Source organism: Balaenoptera ricei, chromosome 19, assembly GCF_028023285.1.
Source record: "Balaenoptera ricei isolate mBalRic1 chromosome 19, mBalRic1.hap2, whole genome shotgun sequence".
In the NCBI taxonomy this organism is placed as follows: domain Eukaryota; kingdom Metazoa; phylum Chordata; class Mammalia; order Artiodactyla; family Balaenopteridae; genus Balaenoptera; species Balaenoptera ricei.
Genome location: NC_082657.1, coordinates 56729762 through 56749379, shown reverse-complemented (window position 1 = coordinate 56749379; position 19618 = coordinate 56729762). Strand labels below are relative to the sequence as shown.

General features: G+C 47.2%; 1 protein-coding gene across 1 annotated transcript in view; it reads right to left on the bottom strand.

The window, feature by feature from the left end:
- Nucleotides 1–19264, bottom strand: part of BCO1 (beta-carotene oxygenase 1) — a 36984-nt gene extending 17720 nt beyond the window's left edge. Inside the window, exons 1-5 of the mRNA XM_059904232.1 lie at nucleotides 19054–19264; nucleotides 14919–15047; nucleotides 5485–5614; nucleotides 3784–3931; nucleotides 2167–2314 (exon numbers count right to left, since the gene is read on the bottom strand). Coding sequence (XP_059760215.1) covers nucleotides 2167–2314; nucleotides 3784–3931; nucleotides 5485–5614; nucleotides 14919–15047; nucleotides 19054–19117 — 619 coding nt within the window. The 5' untranslated portion in view covers nucleotides 19118–19264. The remainder of the gene's footprint in view (nucleotides 1–2166; nucleotides 2315–3783; nucleotides 3932–5484; nucleotides 5615–14918; nucleotides 15048–19053) is intronic.
- Between the last annotated feature and the right edge of the window lie 354 nt (nucleotides 19265–19618).

Below are 19618 nucleotides of genomic sequence, written 5' to 3'. Positions count from 1 at the left end.
CCCACCCGGCCGCTGAGAAGAACCTTCGAATGAGAGCCGACAACAAACCAGGTGAAGGCGCTGCGGCCTGGCTGATGCAGGGACGGGGCCCTTCCCCCGTGAGATCTGGTTTGGCATCCACAACCACTGCATCCCCAGGCTCTGGGCCTCTGGACCACCGGGCCTCTGGGCCAGGCGTGTGCAACTCCAACACGGGGCTAACCCAGCCTCCACCTGCTTTCTAAATAGAGGTTTATCTGGAGCATGGCCCCTGCAGGGTCCACGGCTGCTTTGCTTTCGAGGTTCAGAGTTGAGAAGACGCAGCGGAGACCATACAGGCGGCAAAGCCTCAAATACTTATTTTGTGGATCTTTACGGAAAACGTTTGCCAGCCCCTGCTCTGGAGCAATGTTCCTCACTTTCACGTGCACGCGGATCATCTGGGGGTCATGACAAAATGTGGAGTGTGACTCAGCCTGTGGGGTGGGGCCTGAGGCCCTGCATTTCTGTCAAGCTCCCAGGCAGGGTGCTAGCTTCCCAAGGTTAAGCTTTGACATGTTGCTGAGAACCATCATTTGACGTGTATTTCACGGGGTTTCTATGAATTTCTTTTGGCATTGCCCGTTCTGAAACACCTGGGAATGAGACTAAGTGCCTATGGTAATGTGACAGATTGTGACAGTCAAGGTAGGCTGTAGGATTCCCATTTTACAGGTGGGAAACTAGGGCTTGGGGGGACGCTCCATCATTACAGCCAAAGGCACAGGGTTAAGCCGAAAAGACACAGGCCCCTTAGCCTGGCTGCCTACTCTGTTATTAGAGGGCAGGGAGAGACCAAAGGAAATCCTGCAGGAGTCCAAGTACCTTGCTCAGCATCCACCACGAAGGTGCTTTCTTATTCCTCTGCAAGGATGAGTCACTCGCTGGCCAAAAGGCCTCCCCACCCAGGCCTGGGGCTGGGTTATAATGAGTTACATGCAAGCGTCCCCACCTTTCTTGTGGCCACCTGTGCACACTGTAAACAGCTGGCTGGTGGGAGGGATGCTCTGGGTTTGTGGGGTAGTTCTTTTCTTCACCAAACAAATGGCACACAAAGCAAACTGAAAGGAAAGTCACCCTGGCCTGGGAGGCAGGACACAGGTGTGAATCCCAGCGAAGCTGCCAGCCTGGACCAGGTGTGCAGAGGGTACCTCCTGTGAGCCGTGGACATGTCATCTGATCCCCCTGGGGCCCACAGTCCTCTGTAATATGAGGTGGCAAACTCAAATGCCTAGACCACCCCCAGGTCTGCATTCTAGGATCCCAAAGGGCCCTTATATCCCTTTATTGGCTTAATTAATGGGAGTTCCATTTAACAAAAGCATTGTACCTTCTGACCTTGGGGGCTCCCATCTGCCAGCAGAGCCTGGAATCTGCTCGGGGGTGGGAGGGAGCTCTACGGGACTGTGAGGGAGGGGGGCCAGCAGGGATCACAGATGGAAACCGGCCTTCCTAAACCAGAAGGTCTAGCCAAGCACCCTCATAGTTCTGTACTGTCTCCTGAGCCCGCGCAGCCACTCTTGGAGGCCTGGTCTCCTGGGTGTGGTTCCCAAGAGGGTCCTGGACAAATAAGGGCTAGGAGCCCCGCCCTCCTCCCCCTCAGGAACACGCAGTCACAGTCGGCCTGGGCTCCACGCCAGGTTCCTGCCCCTAAATGGAGACGGTCCAGAAGGCCCGCAGAACAGGGTGGGGATGTGGAGTGGGTGCCAGCAGGGCTGAGCTCCCTGAGCAACCCTGGGAGCCTGGCTTCAGGGGCTGGGATGAAAGAGGACAGCACAGCCCTGACATACAGAGGTTTGTCAGAAAACTAAAAAATGAATGAAAGAAAGGAAGGATGGATGGATGGATGATGAATAGATTAATGGATGGATTGATAGGTAGATGATTAATGAATAATGGATAAATTAATGAATTAATGAACAGGAACCTAAAGAAAAGGAGGTTGGAATAGCAAAGGGATTCACTTCTTCCAAAAGGAAGCCTAGCATCATTTCTTTTCTCCTAAAGGAGAAAAGTGAGTTCACGGTCCTCTGAATCATCTGTGCAGGCAAGTGTCAGATTGAGTGTTGTGTTATCAACCAAAATCAGAACTCTTCCGAAAGAGCCACCTTGGTGTCTGTACTCCATTACACCCCCAGAATGACCCACCTGATACTGTGGCAGGGATCTTAAAGATCACATATTTTGTCTTCCCCTTGTCCACGATGGACGTGCCAATGTTGAGAACATTTCCAGCGTCATCATAATGAGGATGTGATGTCGCCAGATTTACAGCCACGTGTTTACGATAATCAACCTGCAAAACATGACAGCCACCTGGTTTTTAAAAGGGGAGAGGGTGAAATCCTGTGAAAAGCTGACTGACTCCAGATTCAGAGAGATGATGGTTATTTTTGCACATCTCCTGATCTGAAAATAAGGCAGACATCACCTTTAAAGGAGATGTTTCCTCTTGCAGCCTGATGTAACCTCGAGGGGGCCTCACACAGCTAATAGGCTGCAGGGGACTTGGTGAGCTACATGTGTTTTCTCTGACAGTCGCTCCTAGCCTGTCACCTGGCCTTGCCGGGTGGCCTCAGCATGGAAACAGGACGCCTCACTGCAGAGAGCTCCAAGTAACAACTTGGGCATAGAGGCAGCCTTAGGGCTAATCTTGGCCACTTCTTTGGTGAAGCTATTTAAATTCTCCCCTTTTGCATCCCACAGAGGCATAAATCTCCAGCCCTCTCTCATAGGGTTATTCTGGGAACAGAAAGGTTACAAAAACATTTGGTCAAAGGGAAAGGAGACTAATGAGCTCAATAATGACCCCGACTCCAAACAAGCCACAACCATAGAGCAGTGGGGTGGCCCAGGAACCAACTGCCCGCCCTTCTTCCCCCAGAATAGCACAACCTCCTCCAGCCAAAAGTCAGGCGATACCTCATTCTCTCCTCGTTAAATTGTATTGCAAAGACAGCCAGGCTTTGAACTGCCAGCTGGAGAAAATTGAAAGTGGGTCTATTGATCTTCACGAAAATGTAGACTTGATTCTACCCAGGAAAGGTATCTGCTCGGGCTCTGATTTTTGCGCCCTTGCTCTGTGCCTAATGCCTCCCTCTTCAGGTCAATAGAAGGCAGGGCTGCTGGGAGTCCTGGGTGGCCCAGTATAGTCATTCATTCAAATTTCCATTGAGGTGCCACTCAGTGCCAAGGACTATGGACACTGTTAGGGGTTGAATTGGATCTTCCAAAAAGATATGTTGAAGTCCTAACTCCTGGTGCCTAAATTTGGAAACAGGGTCTTTGTAGATGTAATCAAGTTAAAAAGAGGTCATTCTGGATTAGGGTGGGCCTTCATACAATGATTTGTAGCTTTACAAGAGATTGGATTACAACAATCATTGGTTGTTCCTATAAACCAAGGAACAACCACCAGAAGCTGGAAGAGGCAGAGAAGGATCCTCCCCTAGAAACTTCAGAGAGAGCATGGCCCTGCCAATACCTTGATTTCAGACTTCCAGCCTCCAGAACTGTGAGAGGATACATTTCTGTTGTATTCCTTTGTTATGGGAGCCCTAGGAATGAATACAGACACAAAGATGACAGGGCACAGTCCTGCTGTAAGGAAGCTTAGAATCTAGTGCTAAGTGCTGAGCTGGGAGAGCCCAAGACCCAAGGGCATCAGAGGAGGGCTCCTCTGTGAGTTACTGCAGGCTCCTGGCCTCCTGCAGGGGGTCCCTTTCTTGAGGCAGGAACTGAGGCTGGTTGTAGATTTACTGATACCTTCTCCAGGGTTTCCAGGGTCTGGGGGTTGATTTTCCTGATGTAATTGGTCTCCGTGGTTGCATAGAAGTCTTCTCCACACTTCATGATGTTGATCAGACAGTTGTCTGTGAAATCAGGGATGGTGTGGGACAGGTAGGAGAAAGCTCTGGGGAGGAAGCAAGTCAACGGGGTCAATGGCTGTGTCCACCCAGCTGGAAAGTTCTACTCGAGATGGTTTTAGTTTTCCCACCACTTAAAACACTCTGCTTCAACTAAGGGAGAAAAAGTACTGGGTCCCAATGGGTCCCCTGAGGAATCCTGAGGACTCAGAGATCAAGTTACCCAAAAATACCACCACATTCAATCAGCTAAGGAGGGAGTCAACTGGGACAACAAGGCTGCCCGCTGAGCCCTCCTGGTCCCCCCAAATCCAAAAGTCTCCTGCACCAGAGCCATCAAGAGCTGGTGGATTGTTCTGAAGTATTTTAAGAAGTTCTACAGAAATCATAGTCATACCCATAATGGCCCCCCCAAAGACTAGCAAAACAGCTAATCTCTGCTTTGGGCAGGAATGTGAGCCCACCCTGGTTACCCAGCTTTGTCCAGGATATTAGATTTTTGAAAAAGAAAAGCAAACTAATTATGAGTTAAGAACTGATCATTTGATTAGAAGGCAAACTCAAAGCAGGAAGTCCTGAGCCCGTGTACTGGTTAGTGCTCCCCCTACTGGCAAACAGTAAAACAGCAAGGAGGCCCCACAGGCTGCGCTTTTAAATTCATTCCCTCCCCCTCCCCCAGGCTCCTCCCCCAGCAGGGAATGGGAGTTCCCTGCTTGCTGTGTGCCGGACTCAGCACTGGACACTAGGACTGGAGAGATGATGTCAGTTCTGGAAAAGCAGAAGCCAGCTTCCCTCTCTGGGCCAGCCTACCCCTAAGACATTTCACAACCCTTCTATGTCTAAAGAGTATCAGAAAGGAGGTACTGATGGCTGGCCTGATTCCCTGGCCAACAATTTAAGTGTTGAACATGTATGTAATACATTCATATGCATCACAACCCAGATGATTTTAACTGTATACAACTGAAAATTTCCCCCATCCTTCCTCTCATCAGTTCCCCACCTCCCTCATGCATCCTTCCAGAAAACAAATCTAGATTTCCCCCTGCCTTCTTACACAAATTATAGCATATTATATGCTCTTTCTACACTTTGCTTTTTTTTTTTTTTCCACTTAACAGTATATCTTGGAAATCTTTCATTTGAAACGTAGAGAGCATCCTCATTCCTTTATTTATACCTGCCTGGTATTTTCCTGTAGTGTTACTGTGATTTATTTAACCACTCCTCTGTTGATGATCATTTGAGTTATTTTCAGTTCCTCGTCATAACAAATAATTCAGCCATGAATAACCTTGTACATTTGTCATTTCAGACACAAGCAAGTACCCCTCTGGACTGAAGGGAATGTGCATTTGTAATTTTGATAGATAATTCCAAAGTGCTCCCCCACCAGCTATGTGGGAGAATACCTAACAATCTGTCAGGTGCTCTTTGCCTCTCTTGCTATCAGTGATCAAAAACTGCGCAGCGTATATGGTCAAAGGCCATCACGGGAAATTTTCCACCCAACCTAAAGACAACCGTCAGGAGCAAACGCTGCTTGTTTTGACTGTAAAGGACATTGGAAAGCAGGACTAGATTCAAAATGGACAGTTACTTGGAAAATATGTTTTTGCAGGGGTCCGGATAGGCCATTGTTCCAAATTCTGACACCACAATCCTGTTCGCTTCAATATTGGCATTGTAGGTATCACTTCTCAGGTATTTGCTCCTGTAATAGACTTCACCTGAAAGAGAAGCAGCAGAATCATCCCAGACTGACACCTTTACAGGGCTTTGAAGTTGATTTCAGCCATTCCAGGGATTTGATGGGCAGTGGGTGGGGAGGGAGTTCACTGGGACAGTCCCTTTAATGTGTGTGCTAGATACAACAAGCATTTGGAGGGAACTCTCACACACATTTCGGCAAGGTTGAGACTCACAACAGTATGTCCAGGTAAGTATTCCTGTTCCCAGCTCCATCTTCGTATGAGGGAACTGAGGCTCAGAAATGTTCCATCCCCTTGCCCAGCATCACCCAGAGAGGTGCCGACCCAGGCCATCAACCACCCCTTCCACCATATTTGTATCCTTCCAGGTAAGGTCCAGATTTGGAGGATTGGTCCAGAAGGCCCGTACTTAGGCTAGGTTTCTCCAGGGCCCAGTTCAGTTCTGGGAGCCCTACACTGACAATTTAGTCCCTGGAGTAACATTTCGTATCTATTTGCAACCAGGGAGCACCCTTATACCCAATTCTGCACACAGCAGAGGGTCAGTACATGTGTTGGTGACACTGCAGAGAATCTGACTCACTCCAGAAAAGCATGGACTCTTGACCAGTCCACCAAGACCAACCTGAAAATATACCAGATGGTTCTAGACTTATATTAATTTCCTATGGCTGCTGTTACAAATTATCATAAATGTAGTGGCTTAAAACAACACAAATTTGTTATCTTACTGTTTTGGAAGACATCATCTGAAATGGGTTTTACAAGGCAAAAATCAAAGTGTCAGCAGGGCTAGTTCCTCCTGGAGGCTCTAGGGGAGAATCTAGAAGCTGCCTTTATTCCTTGGCTTGTGGCTGCATCACTCTGACCTCTGATTCTGCTGTCACATCTTTTCTGACTCTGACCCTCCTGCCTTCCTCTTTCCTTTATGACTACACCGAGCCTACCCTGATAATCCAGGACAACCTCCCCATCTCAGGGTCCTTAACTTAATCACATCTGCAAGACCCTTTTACCATGTAGAATAGCATATAAGATATTCACAGGTTCCTTCTGGGGAGAGAAGGGGGAGGGAAGAGGAGAGAGGGGAGAGGAGAGAGGGGAGAGGGAAGAAGGGAGAGAGATATGGAGGGAGAGAGATACATATACTCTTCATAAGTGGGTGTGGGTGAGTCAGGAGAGGCTTCACAGAGGAGGTAGCACTTGAAAAAGCCCTTGAAAGACGAGTAGAATTGAACTGCAACAGATCCGGGAGGTGGGGCTAGGAGAGAGGGTCAGGTGTTCCCATGGACTCTCCCCAGAAAGTCTGTAAGCAAAGACCTGGGGGTGGGGTGCACAGCCCACTTCCTGGAAGGGCTAAGTCAGTGTGGGCTGGAGCACCGGGCACTTGGGGGCAGCAGGAATGAGATGAGGCTGGGGGTCAGGTGGGGACCTTACTAAGTCTTCAGGGCTGTGAATACTGAGGCCTTTGACCTTCATTTGGTGGATAATTTGAAACCTCTAGGGTTTTTGTTTCATTTTATTTTGCCATTAGTTAGCAAATGACATTATGTTGACTTTTCCCCTCCAGAGAACACATTCCTTGCTGTAGTATAACCTATGCTTCCAGGGTTGGTACAATTATAATATGCAAAAAAGTAGGGCCCAGGACATAGTGACAGTTTGTTCCCATAAAAAAGAGCTTCATCAGAGAAACGCCCATCATGTATCTACTGTCACAATGATGGGCTTCAAGAAGAGACTGAATCCCAAGAAATTCTTGCCCAGGGCATTTTTATATTTTCAGGAGAGGAAATGAAACTAAGAGCTAACATTTATTGAGCATGTGTGTGCTAATCACTGTGAGGGCACTTTATGTGTATCATCTGGTTTAATCCTCTGAACATAAGAAGTGTGTAGAAGACTCTAAGAAATGTATTCTTTAGGGGAAAAAAAATCAACTTAATGTCATTTACTAATTAACAGCCAAATAAAACAAAATTTAAACAATGCTTGAAGGTTTCAAATTTCTTACAAAATGAAGTGCAAAGGGCTTGGGCACTCATGACCCTGCAGGCCCATTTCCCAGCTAATAAATTGAGGCACAGAGAGGTTAAGTACCTTGCCTTAAGCCACACAGCTAGCGAGTGGTAAACTGGACTCAAAAGCTGGCAACTGGAAGATCCTGACACAGCGACCATGTCAATTGACCATTCTATCTGATCCTTGTTATTAAAAAATATACCTATAGAAATATGCTATCATAACTGTATGGTGTGGTGAAGTTTCACAAACTAAACCTACCCATATAAACTACTTCCTGATCAAGAAACAGAATGTAAGCAGCCTTTGGGAAGGCCGCTCATATCTCATCCTGTACTAGCCTCCCCGATCCCAACCCTGCAGGGGAACCACTATCTTGACTTCTGAAAGTCTTGGTTAGTTTTGCCCTCAGGATTGCGTTTTCACCTCTGTTTCCAAAGGATGTGAGTGTACGTTTCAGCAGTGATGACTCCAACCTGTGCATTTAAGTGGCAACAACAACAATAATGGTAACACTCGTCATGATAAAATTAGAAGAGACCATGAAAGACTTTCTGGTGCTTTCTCCAGTCTTCAGGAGGTAAACTGTGTGTCAGATAATCATCTGTCCTCTTTGCAAGCATCTTTTCAGGGGTGGCTACTGTACATTAGTATCTCTGAGATATTTGGTGGGGGGAGCTTTGTTCCTGGGGCAGCGGAAAGGAACATGGAGGAATGGTTAGGAGCACGGGCTCTGGGGCTAACTGGGCCCGGGGTTCATGCATTTGATCACTATTTGTTAAACACCTGGATGGGCCAGGATGTGAGTATGTAATGGTGAGTGGGACAGGCAAGATCTCCACCCCAAGTAAGTTCAAGTCTCCACGTGGATATGAATCCTTGCTCCATCATCTACCGGCCATGCACTTGACCCTGTGTCAGAGGCAAGCCTCAGTCCCCTCTGCTGTGACATGAGAATCCTGATACCTTCCTCACAGAGCTGCTATAACATTTAAGGCCTGTAAAGCACTTAGCACATAGTAGGTGCTCAATAAAAAGCTACATATGCTAGTCAGATATAGTAGGTAGCTGGGGCAAGGCTTTGGCTCTGGGCAAGTCCCCATCCAAGCCATGTGACCTTGGGTGAGTCCCTTTGTCACTGAACCTCAGTTTCTTCAACTGGAAGCTGGGGATCATACAGTCCTCCCCAACTAGGGTTGGCAGTTTTAAATGAGATGGGACGATAGAAGGAGTTTGGCTCCCTGGCGTTCAGCATGCACATGATAAGTGATGGCTGCAGTTCTGAATTCTCCAAAATCCTGGAGGCAGGAAGACTCACCTGGGGGCTGGTGAGGCCACACCTACTGGTCTTCATGCTACACAGGACCAGCTTTAAGGCCACTCTGGTCTCCCCTTGAGCCAGCCTGCCCTTGGCGGTCACTCTCTCTGAGGGCTGCCACCCATAGGTACTGGCTAATGTGCTTTGCCTAAAATGCTGAATTCTGTTCATATGAAACATAAACACCCAGCCCAGGCTGGTTGTCGACAGGCAGCCCATATCCTACAAACAACTAGCCCCAGAGCAGGGAGCACTCAGAGGGCCGTGAGGAAATGTGTCTCTGGAATTGCTCAAGGCTGACACTTACTTTGAGGTTCATATTAAAGAAGGAGGCACAGAGCGTTCTCTAGCACCCTGCTCTCGGGAGCCCAATTAACCACATTCCTTCTAAAGGGACACAAGTAAACAGACGCGTTCCCGCCTGGGATCTTCCAGAACTGGGTCAAGTGTGATTATTTGGTGGGGTGGGAGATACACACATATTTTTTTTTTAATTAAAAAAACTTTAAAGCAAACTTTCCAAAAGACTACCTTGGAGCTACAACAGTTGAAAAAGTCAGCTTTGGAGAGGATTTGTGCCTCTAACTCTCTGTGACTCTGCTGTTGGTGGGAATGTAAATTGGTATAACCATTATGGAGAACAGTATGGAAGTTCCTTAAAAAACTAAAAATAGAGCTACCATATGATCCAGCAATCCCACTCCTGGGCATATATCTGGAGAAAACCATAATTCAAAAAGATACATGCACCCCAATCTTCATTGCAGCACTGTTCACAATAGCCAAGACATGGAAGCAACCTAAATGTCCATTGACAGAGGAATGGATAAAGATGCGGTATATATATATACAATGGAATATTACTCAGCCATAAAAAAGAACGAAATAATGCCATGTGCAGCCACACGATGGACCTGGAGATTGTAATACTGAGCGAAGTAAGTCAGACAGAGAAAGAGAAATATTGTATAATATCACTTATATGTGTAATCTAAAAAGATGATACAAATGAACTTATTTACAAAACAGAAATAGAGTCACAGATATAAAAAAAACAAACTTATGGTTACCAGGGGGGAAAGTGGGGGAGGGATAAATTGGAAGATTGGGATTGACATGTACACACTACTATATATAAAGCAGATAACTAATAAGGACCTACTGTACAGCACAGGGAACTCTACTCAATACTCTGTAATGACCTATATGGCAAAAGAATCTAAAAAAGAGTGGACATATGTATATGTATAACTGATACACTATGCTGTACAGCAGAAACTAACACAACACTGTAAATCAACTATACTCCAATTAAAAAAAAATCTCTGTGACTCTGACTCTTGGAATTCACACGTTCAAATCCTCACGGGACACCGACTTTGCCTCTTATTGGAAAAGTATCAAATCTGCTGCTAAGAGGGACCTGGGTTGACTCATCTCCATGCCTGCTTTATAAAAATATTCAATTTTGAAAGAATTTTAGACTTACAGAAAAAAGTGCTCCTGTATACCCTTCACCCGGCTTCCCCATCTCCACTCTGCCTTTTTTATTCAAATCTTTTTTAGTTTTTTAAAGCGTTATCTTCTAGTGACTTCTGCTGAAGGCTATGAGTCATTTTCCTGTCTTTTGCTTTCTTACTTTCTTACTCCAGTCCTTTCTTCCTGGTTTGGCACTAATTTCCATTCTCCATGCTAGCTGTGCACTAGAACCACCTGGTACTTTTAAAAAATCATGGAGGCCCAAGCCCCAAACCACCAGTGTGCTCGGGGTCATTTGGGAAACATGTTGGAAACACAGATGCTCTATCCCTGCCCTTCAAGCCCTGGGTGGGGTCTCAGGATTCACAACCTAAATGAGCATCCTGGGGGATTCTGATGCAGGAAGCCCACAAACCACCTTTTGAGAAATACTGGCTTTGTGTTACCTGCAAATCAGAGAACGCTGATTGCCCTGTGCATTGTCCTCTTAAATTGTGTATGGTAGTACTTAACATTTTTGGTTTATATTTCCACTGTTAGATACTGGGGAGCCATTGAGAGTTCAAGAGGAGAGGAGAGATGACGCCAGGCTGTGCTACACCAACACTGGCAATCTGGCAGCCTTGGGAGGATTGGGCTGGAGAGTTGCGGAGAGATGGTAGCTGGGGAATGGAGTGGGGGATGGGGGCAGAATTGCATAATGCTTAGGACTTAGGATTCTGGATTTAAAGAGCATTGAGTTTATAACTGACTACCACTACTTCTTTGCTGTGTGCATTTGGGTAAGTTCTTTGGCTACTCTGGGCCTTAGACGCCCATCTGTAAAATCGAGATAGTAACAGTGGTCCCTTCCCCAGGAGCTGCAGTGAGGGCTGAGTCGTGGATGGCCATGAACCACTTAGGCCAATGGCCAGCAAGCACTCCCTGTAGCAAGTATTGAAGAGATGGACTGGGGAAGTATTGCCTCCTTCTACCAAAACATCTTCACCTTGTTTGTGTCATTTCAGCTCCACAGAGTTGCTAAGCACCCCTGTGGGCCAGACCCTGTGCTAAGTGATGAAGATACAACAGTCTGAACAGGGACCCTGCACTCTGGGGCTTCCACCCTAGGCTGGAGAATGGCACACTGATCATTGCAAAGCAGAGTGGGGCACACACCCTTGACACACGCCCAGGTTCAAGAGCAGGACAGGCAGGGGAGGGCGAGTAATTGGCTAGAGTCTCCATTCCTCCCACGTTCTAGCCAATTCCAGATTATGAACAGAACTGCCTTTCATGCTGCTTTATTGTGTATATTTAAAATTTTCTGCGTATTATGATGTTTTCACACCTTAAAAAACCTTTCTGGCTGGGGCAAGACTGTGTCTCTCTGGACCAGACAATTCTTAGAGGTAGGAAAGGATCCAGTATGTCTTTGATATGCAAGCTAACCAATCCTCCATCTGGTCCATACACCCCCGGAGACAATATCCCTCTGCCTTAACCAGCCCAGGACCAGGTACCAGGCAACTAGGGACCATCCCTACAGCCCAAAACTCACTGAATTGTTCAACTAGCCAGTCCTAGGCTGTTCACTCTGCCCTTTCCTGCCTTGCCCTCAGAAACCCCAATAAAGGCCTCGGTCTCAGAGTTCACCCCGCTCCTGTCTTCTGCCTCCCGTCCACCCTGGTGTCTTTCCCATGTGCCCTGCGCCACTCGCCTCCTGTCTCCAGCACCTGTGGGTAGAATAACCTTTGTTTTCCTGAGTCTCTCTGTGTCTCCTCTTGTGGTTGCACCTGACTGACCATCTCAGAAAAGAACAGAAAACAGCTACTTACCTCCGACAGTAAACTTTTAGTTTGAAAAACTACTAGAAGCTTTTAGAAAGTCTAAATAGTATGGGATAACTTTGGTCACTGGCCCGTTTAGCCCACTCAAGGATTTTGGTGGACAACAGCCATACTTCTGCAAGACGGCTAGGGCTCGGCCATCCCCTGCTGGTTCCCTTGTCCCTGGATTCTCTACTGAAGGATACCATTTAAGCACCTGCCATTTCTCAGAGGTATGTGTGCATATGTGTGTGTGTGTGTGTGTGTGTGAGTGTGTGTGTGTGTGTGTGTGTGTGTGTGTGTGTGTGTGTTGGGCTGAGGACAGGAGAGAAGGCTGCAAACGAACTCCAGACAAGTTCAGATCCCAGCCCTACGTCAGTGACTTTGGATCAGTCACCTAACCTCCCTAAAGTTTCAGTGTCACATGTGCAAGGAGACAAGAGTACCTCTCACACACATGAATGTGAGCTCGGAAATGGACCATGAAGGACCTGGCAGCGGGTGAGGCAGGGCCTCAGAGAAGGGAAGCCACTGTTATTTTACCTCTCAGGCACCTCATCCAGAACAGCACTTCTGTCCCCAAGAATCACTGGGAACTTCTGTTTAGGAAAAGAGGGGACTATTAAGGCTCAAGGCTGTCGGGAAATATGGAACTACCCACCCTGTAGCTGAGTCACAGTAAAAACTGTGAGTTTTTGCAAACTCGGAGCTCATGGCGTTCACGGTGTCTGTTCATGAAATGCTAGAGCAAGTCACTGGCAGAGTCCGCACTCAAAAAATAATTGCCGACTAGCTTGAAAGAGATGACAGTTATGTGAAAGTAATAGCTAACGCTTATGGAGCACATATGATGAGCCGGGCATTACACAAAGCCCCTCACACATATTAATTTATTTAAATTCCACATCAATTCTATGGGACATGCTACTAATAGCCCCATTTTACAGATGGGGAGACTGAGACACAGATAGGGTCAGTAACTTTGGCAAAGTCACACAGCTTAGGTATGTGTTAGTTAGAATGGTGGAGCTGGGATTCAAACCCAGCAACAGTGATGGTGGTTTTTATTTTACTTTATTTTTTTATAAATTTATTTACTTATTTTTGGCCGTGTTGGGTCTTCGTTGCTGCGCGCGGGCTTTCTCTAGTTGCAGCTAGTGGGGGCTACTCTTCGTCTCAGTGCGCGGGCATCTCATTGCGGCGGCTTATCTTGTTGCGGAGCATGGGCTCTAGGCGTGCTCCACGGCATGAGGGATCTTCCCAGACCAGGGCTCGAACCCGTGTCCCCTGCATTGGCAGGCAGATTCTTAACCATTGCGCCACCAGGGAAGTCCTATGATAGTGGTTTTTAATCAACTGAGCATCTACCAGGCATCAGATCCTTGCTGGACACCTAGTACTTTTGATCATCACAACAGCTTTCCAGGGAGGACGATCAAGCTCCTTTCACTGATGAGGAAACTGAGGCCCAGGGAGGTGGAGTGGCTGCAGCTTGCCCAAGCTGGAACACAGGGGTCAGAGAAAACTCTCACAACACTGAACCCTACCACATGGCCCTGAGCCTGCTGAAGCCTCCCAGAACCCATTCCAGACCTTTTAAGAACCCGGCTTGTACTTTGTGACATAAATCAGCTCAATGACCAGTAGCAGAGAGTAGACAATCCACCTCCTGAGTCAGTCATCTGAACTCGGAATTTCACCTTTGTTGCGGCACTTCCTACCTTCTGCTCTGTGTTCAGTGTCCTCTCAGGGACATGACTGACCTGGCTCTCCCGGCCTGGTGAGCAATATGCTCACTTTGTTCTTTTCAGCTCTACACTCCTCCTATTTTAATTTGATGTGTGTCTGATTCCAAAGCCTGTAAATTTCCACCTGTCCCTGCCCACCTTACTGAGAATGCATATTATTTTTCCGGTTGAACTCGCTGAAAAACAACCCTGGCCACCTTTCCAGGGAGGTTTGTGCTTGTGGTAGGCTGAATAATGGCTTCCCAAGATGTCCACATCCCAATCCCTGGAACCTTTGAATATGTTACTTTACAGGGCAGTAGAGACTTTATAGACGTGATTGGGTTAAGGATCTTGAAGTGGGTGATTATCCTGGATTATCTGGGTGAGCCTAGAGTAATTACAAAAGCTTTTATAAGAGGGAGACAGGGGACTTCCCTGGTGGTCCGGTGGGTAAGACTCCGCACATGCGTGCCACAACTAAGAGTTTGCACGCTGCAACTAAGAGTCCACATGCCGCTACTAAGAAGTCCGCATGCTGCAACGAAGATCCTGTGTGCCACAACTAAGACCCTGAGCAGCCTAAATAAATAAATATTAAAAAAAAAAAGCAAGAGAGAGACAGAGTCAGACTCAGAGAAGGGGATGTGATGATAGAAGCAGAGAGACAGAGAGAGAAAGAGAGAGGCCACGAGATGCTACGCTGCTGGCTTTGAAGATGAAGATGGGGCCACAAGCCAAGGGATGCAAATGACTTCTAGAAGCTAGAAAAAGCAAGGAAACGGATTCTCTCCCTGGAGCCTCCAGAAGGAATACAGCCCTGCCGACACCTTGATTTTAGCCCAGGGAAATACGTTTTAGACTTCTGACTTCCAGAACTGTAAGAGAATTAAATGCGTGTTGCTTTAAGCTACTCCACTGGTGGTCATTTGTTACGGCAGCCATGGCCAACCACACGGTGCTCTTACCGTCTCTGACTGTGAAGCTGTGCAGCAAGGCCAGGCCGTCGAACCAGTGGTTGTATCTGGTCCCGCCCACCGTGTGCATCCCAGGCCCATTGCGGAGCAGGGTCCCCTGCAGCCATGCTGGAATCCTGCCTGGCGAGAGAAAGAACATTTAGTTTCCAGTTCTGCACCTAAACCAAAAAGCTAAAAGAAGTGGCCATATAGCCCCTGCACCACTTGCTGCATCCGTGCACTTCCAGAAAGAATATGCCTGGCATTGTGCTAGCACTGAGGATACCAAGATGAATAGGCATCATTCCTGTCTCCAAGTTGCTCCCCATCCATCAGGAGACGAAAACAAAGGAAAACACTCAAAATACACTGTGCTAAAGGCAAGGCAACAGACTCAGCAAGGGTGCTGCGGGGAACAGAACTCCACCCTGAAATTGGGCGAGAGCAGGAGGGTGAGGAATGTTTCCTGAGGAGGTGACCTGGTTGAGTTTTGAGGGAGAGTAGGTGTTTGCCTTGCAAAGGCCTGAGGAGAGAACATTCTAGAGCTGTGCTGTCCAATGTGGTAGCCACCACCCCCGAGTGGCAACTGGGCACTGGAAACGTGGCTAGTCCCAACTGAGATGTGCAGTAAATGTGAAACATACACCACATTGCAAAGACTTAGTATGAAAAAGAAATGTAAAACATCTCATTAGCAATTTAAACATATTAATTACATGTTGGTCTGATAACATTCTGGATATGTGGTATTAAATAAAATATACTATTAAAATTAATTTCATCTGTTTCTTTGTTTTTTGTTGTTGTTGTTTTTTAATTTTATTTATTTATTTATTTATGGCTGTGTTGGGTCTTCGTTTCTGTGCGAGGGCTTTCTCTAGTTGCGGCAAGCGGGGGCCACTCTTCATCGCGGTGCACGGGCCTCTCACTATCGCGGCCTCTCTTGTTGTGGAGCACTGGCTCCAGACGTGCAGGCTCAGCAATTGTCGCTCACGGGCCTAGTCACTCCGCGGCATGTGGGATCTTCCCAGACCAGGGCTCGAACCCGTGTCCCCTGCATTGGCAGGCGGATTCTCAACCACTGCGCCACCAGGGAAGCCCTCTTTGTAGTTTTTTGAATGTGGCTATTAGAAAATTTTAAATTACACATGAGCAGGCGTTATATTGCCATTGGACAGCATTGCAGGTGCTGTTGGGGTCCCGCCCACGTCCCCTTGGCGTTCACCTCTCCCTGAAGGCTGCATTCTGCAAATGCCTACAGCTCTCCACCTGAGGGCTTTGTTCTCACTGTGGAGCAGCTCTCCCCACACGTGGACGAACTGGAAGCTCACTGGAGAGTTAATGTCCCTGAAAGCTGCTCTCACCCGAAGATGGATGGGGTGCTATGGGTCAAAGGCCACCACTTCCTTGCCCTCAGCTGACACAATGTGAGGCATATTTTATGCTTTGTCCAGAGGATTCGGCTCCAATGACTCCTGGTGGTCAATGGCTTGACAATGCCTTCTTCATTGGCTTCCCTCCCAGTGTTCCTTAGGCAGCATATCCCAAATAAACGACTTACACCTGAATTCTTATCTCTGGAGAAACCTGAACCCAGAGATCAAAGACCAATTCAATGATCAGGAGATGTGCAAGCTGTTTAGCAAGAGCTGGCCTGTAACTTTCAAGCGAGGACGTCATAAATATTGCGGCTGGAGAGTTAAGCAGGGCCAAGCGACCAAGGTCAACAAGACCACACCAAGCTTTGATTTGGTGCTCAGAAGAATGGGACACCTTTGATGGTCATAACAGGGAAAATAGGATCAGATTTTCTTTTTTTGCAATTTGAAAAATTGACATAAAATCCACCATTTCAAAGTGTACAGTTCAGGATTATTTTTTTTTTATGAATATTTACAATGTTGTGCAACTATCACCACTAACTCCAGAACATTTCCATCACCCCAAAAAGAAGCCCTGTTCCCATTAGCAGTCAATCCCCATCCCCTGCTCAGCCCCTAGCAACTAATCCACGGTCTGTCTCTAAGGATCTGCCTCTTCTCATACGAACGGAATGTGATCAAATTTGGGGGTTTTGAAAGTTATTTCTGGCTGTGGTGTGCAGTGTGGACGGGAGGAGGAGCCAGAGGGAGGTGGGAAGGCCAGAGGCAGGAGCAGGGTAGCAGCAGTGGGGATGGAGAGAAACCAATGGAACAAAGGGACTTGGAGTTTGACTAAATGTATGGGGAAGGGGAGGGGAACACTCAAAAAATGCAGCTGTGTCTCTTGCCTTGGGTGGGATTATTCACAGAGACCCAGGACACAGGAGAAGGAGCAGGTTGAGGCAGAGCAGGGAGAGATGAATCTGAGCATATATTAAAGCCCTAGACATAATAAGAAGACCATTTATTGAGCACTATGTGTTTTAATAGATTAAATCATTTAGTCATTGCGGCAATCTCATGTGGTAGGTACATGTTGACTTTATTAGACATGAGAGGAAACTGAGTCAGAAAATGCTTAAGTAACTCGCCAAGGAAGCCTCAGAGCCAAGAATGCACAGCTGGACGTGAAGCCAGAGCCTTGGCCTGGCCCCCCGGGGCAGACGTGTCCACACAGGCACAATGTTTAGTGAGCTGTCTGCCGACGGACGCTGACCAGCTGATTAGACGTGACCCGGGGCTGGAGGCCTGCACTAAGCTGGGGCCCATCCTCTGCTGGCCGCCAGGACTCAGGCAAGTTGCTGCTTCTCCCTGGCCCTCGGCTTCACACCTGCCCAGTGGGGAGGCCTGATTTACAGCAGTGGTCCCCCGCTTGGAATCACCCAGAGGGCTGTAAAAACACAGGTTTCTGGGCGCCACCCCCGGAGTATCTGATTCAGAGGGTCTGAAGTGAGGCCGGGAATCTGTGATTCTAACAAGCGCCCAGGGGATGTTGATGCTGCAGGTCTGGGGTCCATCCTCTGAGAACAGCTGATCTAGGTCTAGAGGTTCATTCAGCTTCTCAGGTCCTAGGATTCTTGTTTTCTAAAATTTCCAAGCATTTCCATGCAGTCACTAAACGTGAGCTGTAAAGGGGTATAATGGCAAAATGTCCGTGGTACCCCAGAGCATAAAAGGATAGGCGTCAAGGATCCCTTTTTTAAAAATAAAGAGTTAACAGTAAGTGTACATTTGTTTTTTGAAAAAGTATTTATATATAAAATCTATTAATAGATCTTTGTACTCTATATTTACGTATCTTTTAAAAACTTAAATAGGCTCAAATATTAATAGTGCTTAAGAGATGGAAATACAGCAGATTTTTATTTCCCTGTGTTCTCATTTGCACTTCCAAGTTTTATACGTAATATAGACACACATGTAGATTGCACATTACCTCTGTAATCAGAAAAAATATACATAAAAGCTATTTTCTTTTTCTTTCAAAAGCCATCCAAGGCAATTCCTCAGCTGAGAAGCTCCAATCTGACTTGCCTCACAAAGGGCACTGTTGTCCTGTCCTTGTGAAAACTATGCATCTATCCAAAACGGTGGTGTGGCTGAGCCGACCCCCTCCCTGATCTCAGCACCACTCCTGGGACGGGAGAGTTCACATCCACTCACTGCCCTGCAGAGTCTAAACAAAACGGTCCCACGAAAGTGGCCACGCAGAAGAGGTAGAGAAAACCCATGAAACGCAGATTCCTGAGGAGGCTCCCACCCTGGGCTCTGCAGGTACTCGCATCCTGAAACCGCGCCTTCTAGGAAACCACATCGGGCTCCGCGATGCCCCCCAGCGCGCATGTGCAGCAGTGGGCGCTCCCACGCGATTCTCTTATTACTTTGAAATTAACTTAGGATGCGCACATCTTTACAAATATATCATGCACTGAGGGATAGAGCACAATTTGCATTAGAATCCCATTGTCTGTACGCCAATTGCAGCAGTCCCGGGACTTTTCCCCTGGAAATAGTGAGAACGACTCTCTCTCCTTGAAAACTGTTACAATGCATAAAAGCACACCTAGTTTTCCACAGAGAATGTATCTAGATTATGGATCATCTTCCCTCTATATACCGCTTTCCAGATTTTCCAAAAATAATTTATAATAAGCATTACTTTTATAAGCAGAAAAAAAGTGTACATCTAAACATATAAGCACCCATCGTTTATAGAAAACGCTCACCTGTCACTCTGGCCCTCAAAGGCTCCAGTTGTTCCTTCTTATTTCTGCCAAATATTATATCCATCGTGCAGGGCGATGAGCAAGAGCGGTATTAACAGTGAACAGACGCTCCTCTGTGTTCAAGGCGACTGCTCCTGGCCCCTCCTTGTCTTCCCCTCCTGCTCGCCTGCAGCTTCCTTCACATCTCCTTCCCTTCTGATGCCACTCGTTTCTCCCTTTGCTTTCCGCTCTCCTAGGCCCTGGGATCTCTTCGTGCACACGGCGGCGGGAAGCTGCGCTGGCGTTATTTATGTTTGGTCAAAGGTCAATTCCCCAGCCATGTGTCCCAGCTAATCTTTAATTCGCTGATTGTGTCCTCAACTCTCCCTTTCCACTTCCACTTTTGGTTGAACCAAGAAAAGCGAGTTTCTTGCTGTGTTTAAGCTGAAGGGATCCGGGGGGGTGAGGGGGGGTAGGGATAAATTGGAAGATTGGGATTGACGCATACACACTACTATATATAAAATAGATAACTAATAAGGACCTACTGTATAGCACAGGGAACTCTACTCAGTACTCTGTCATG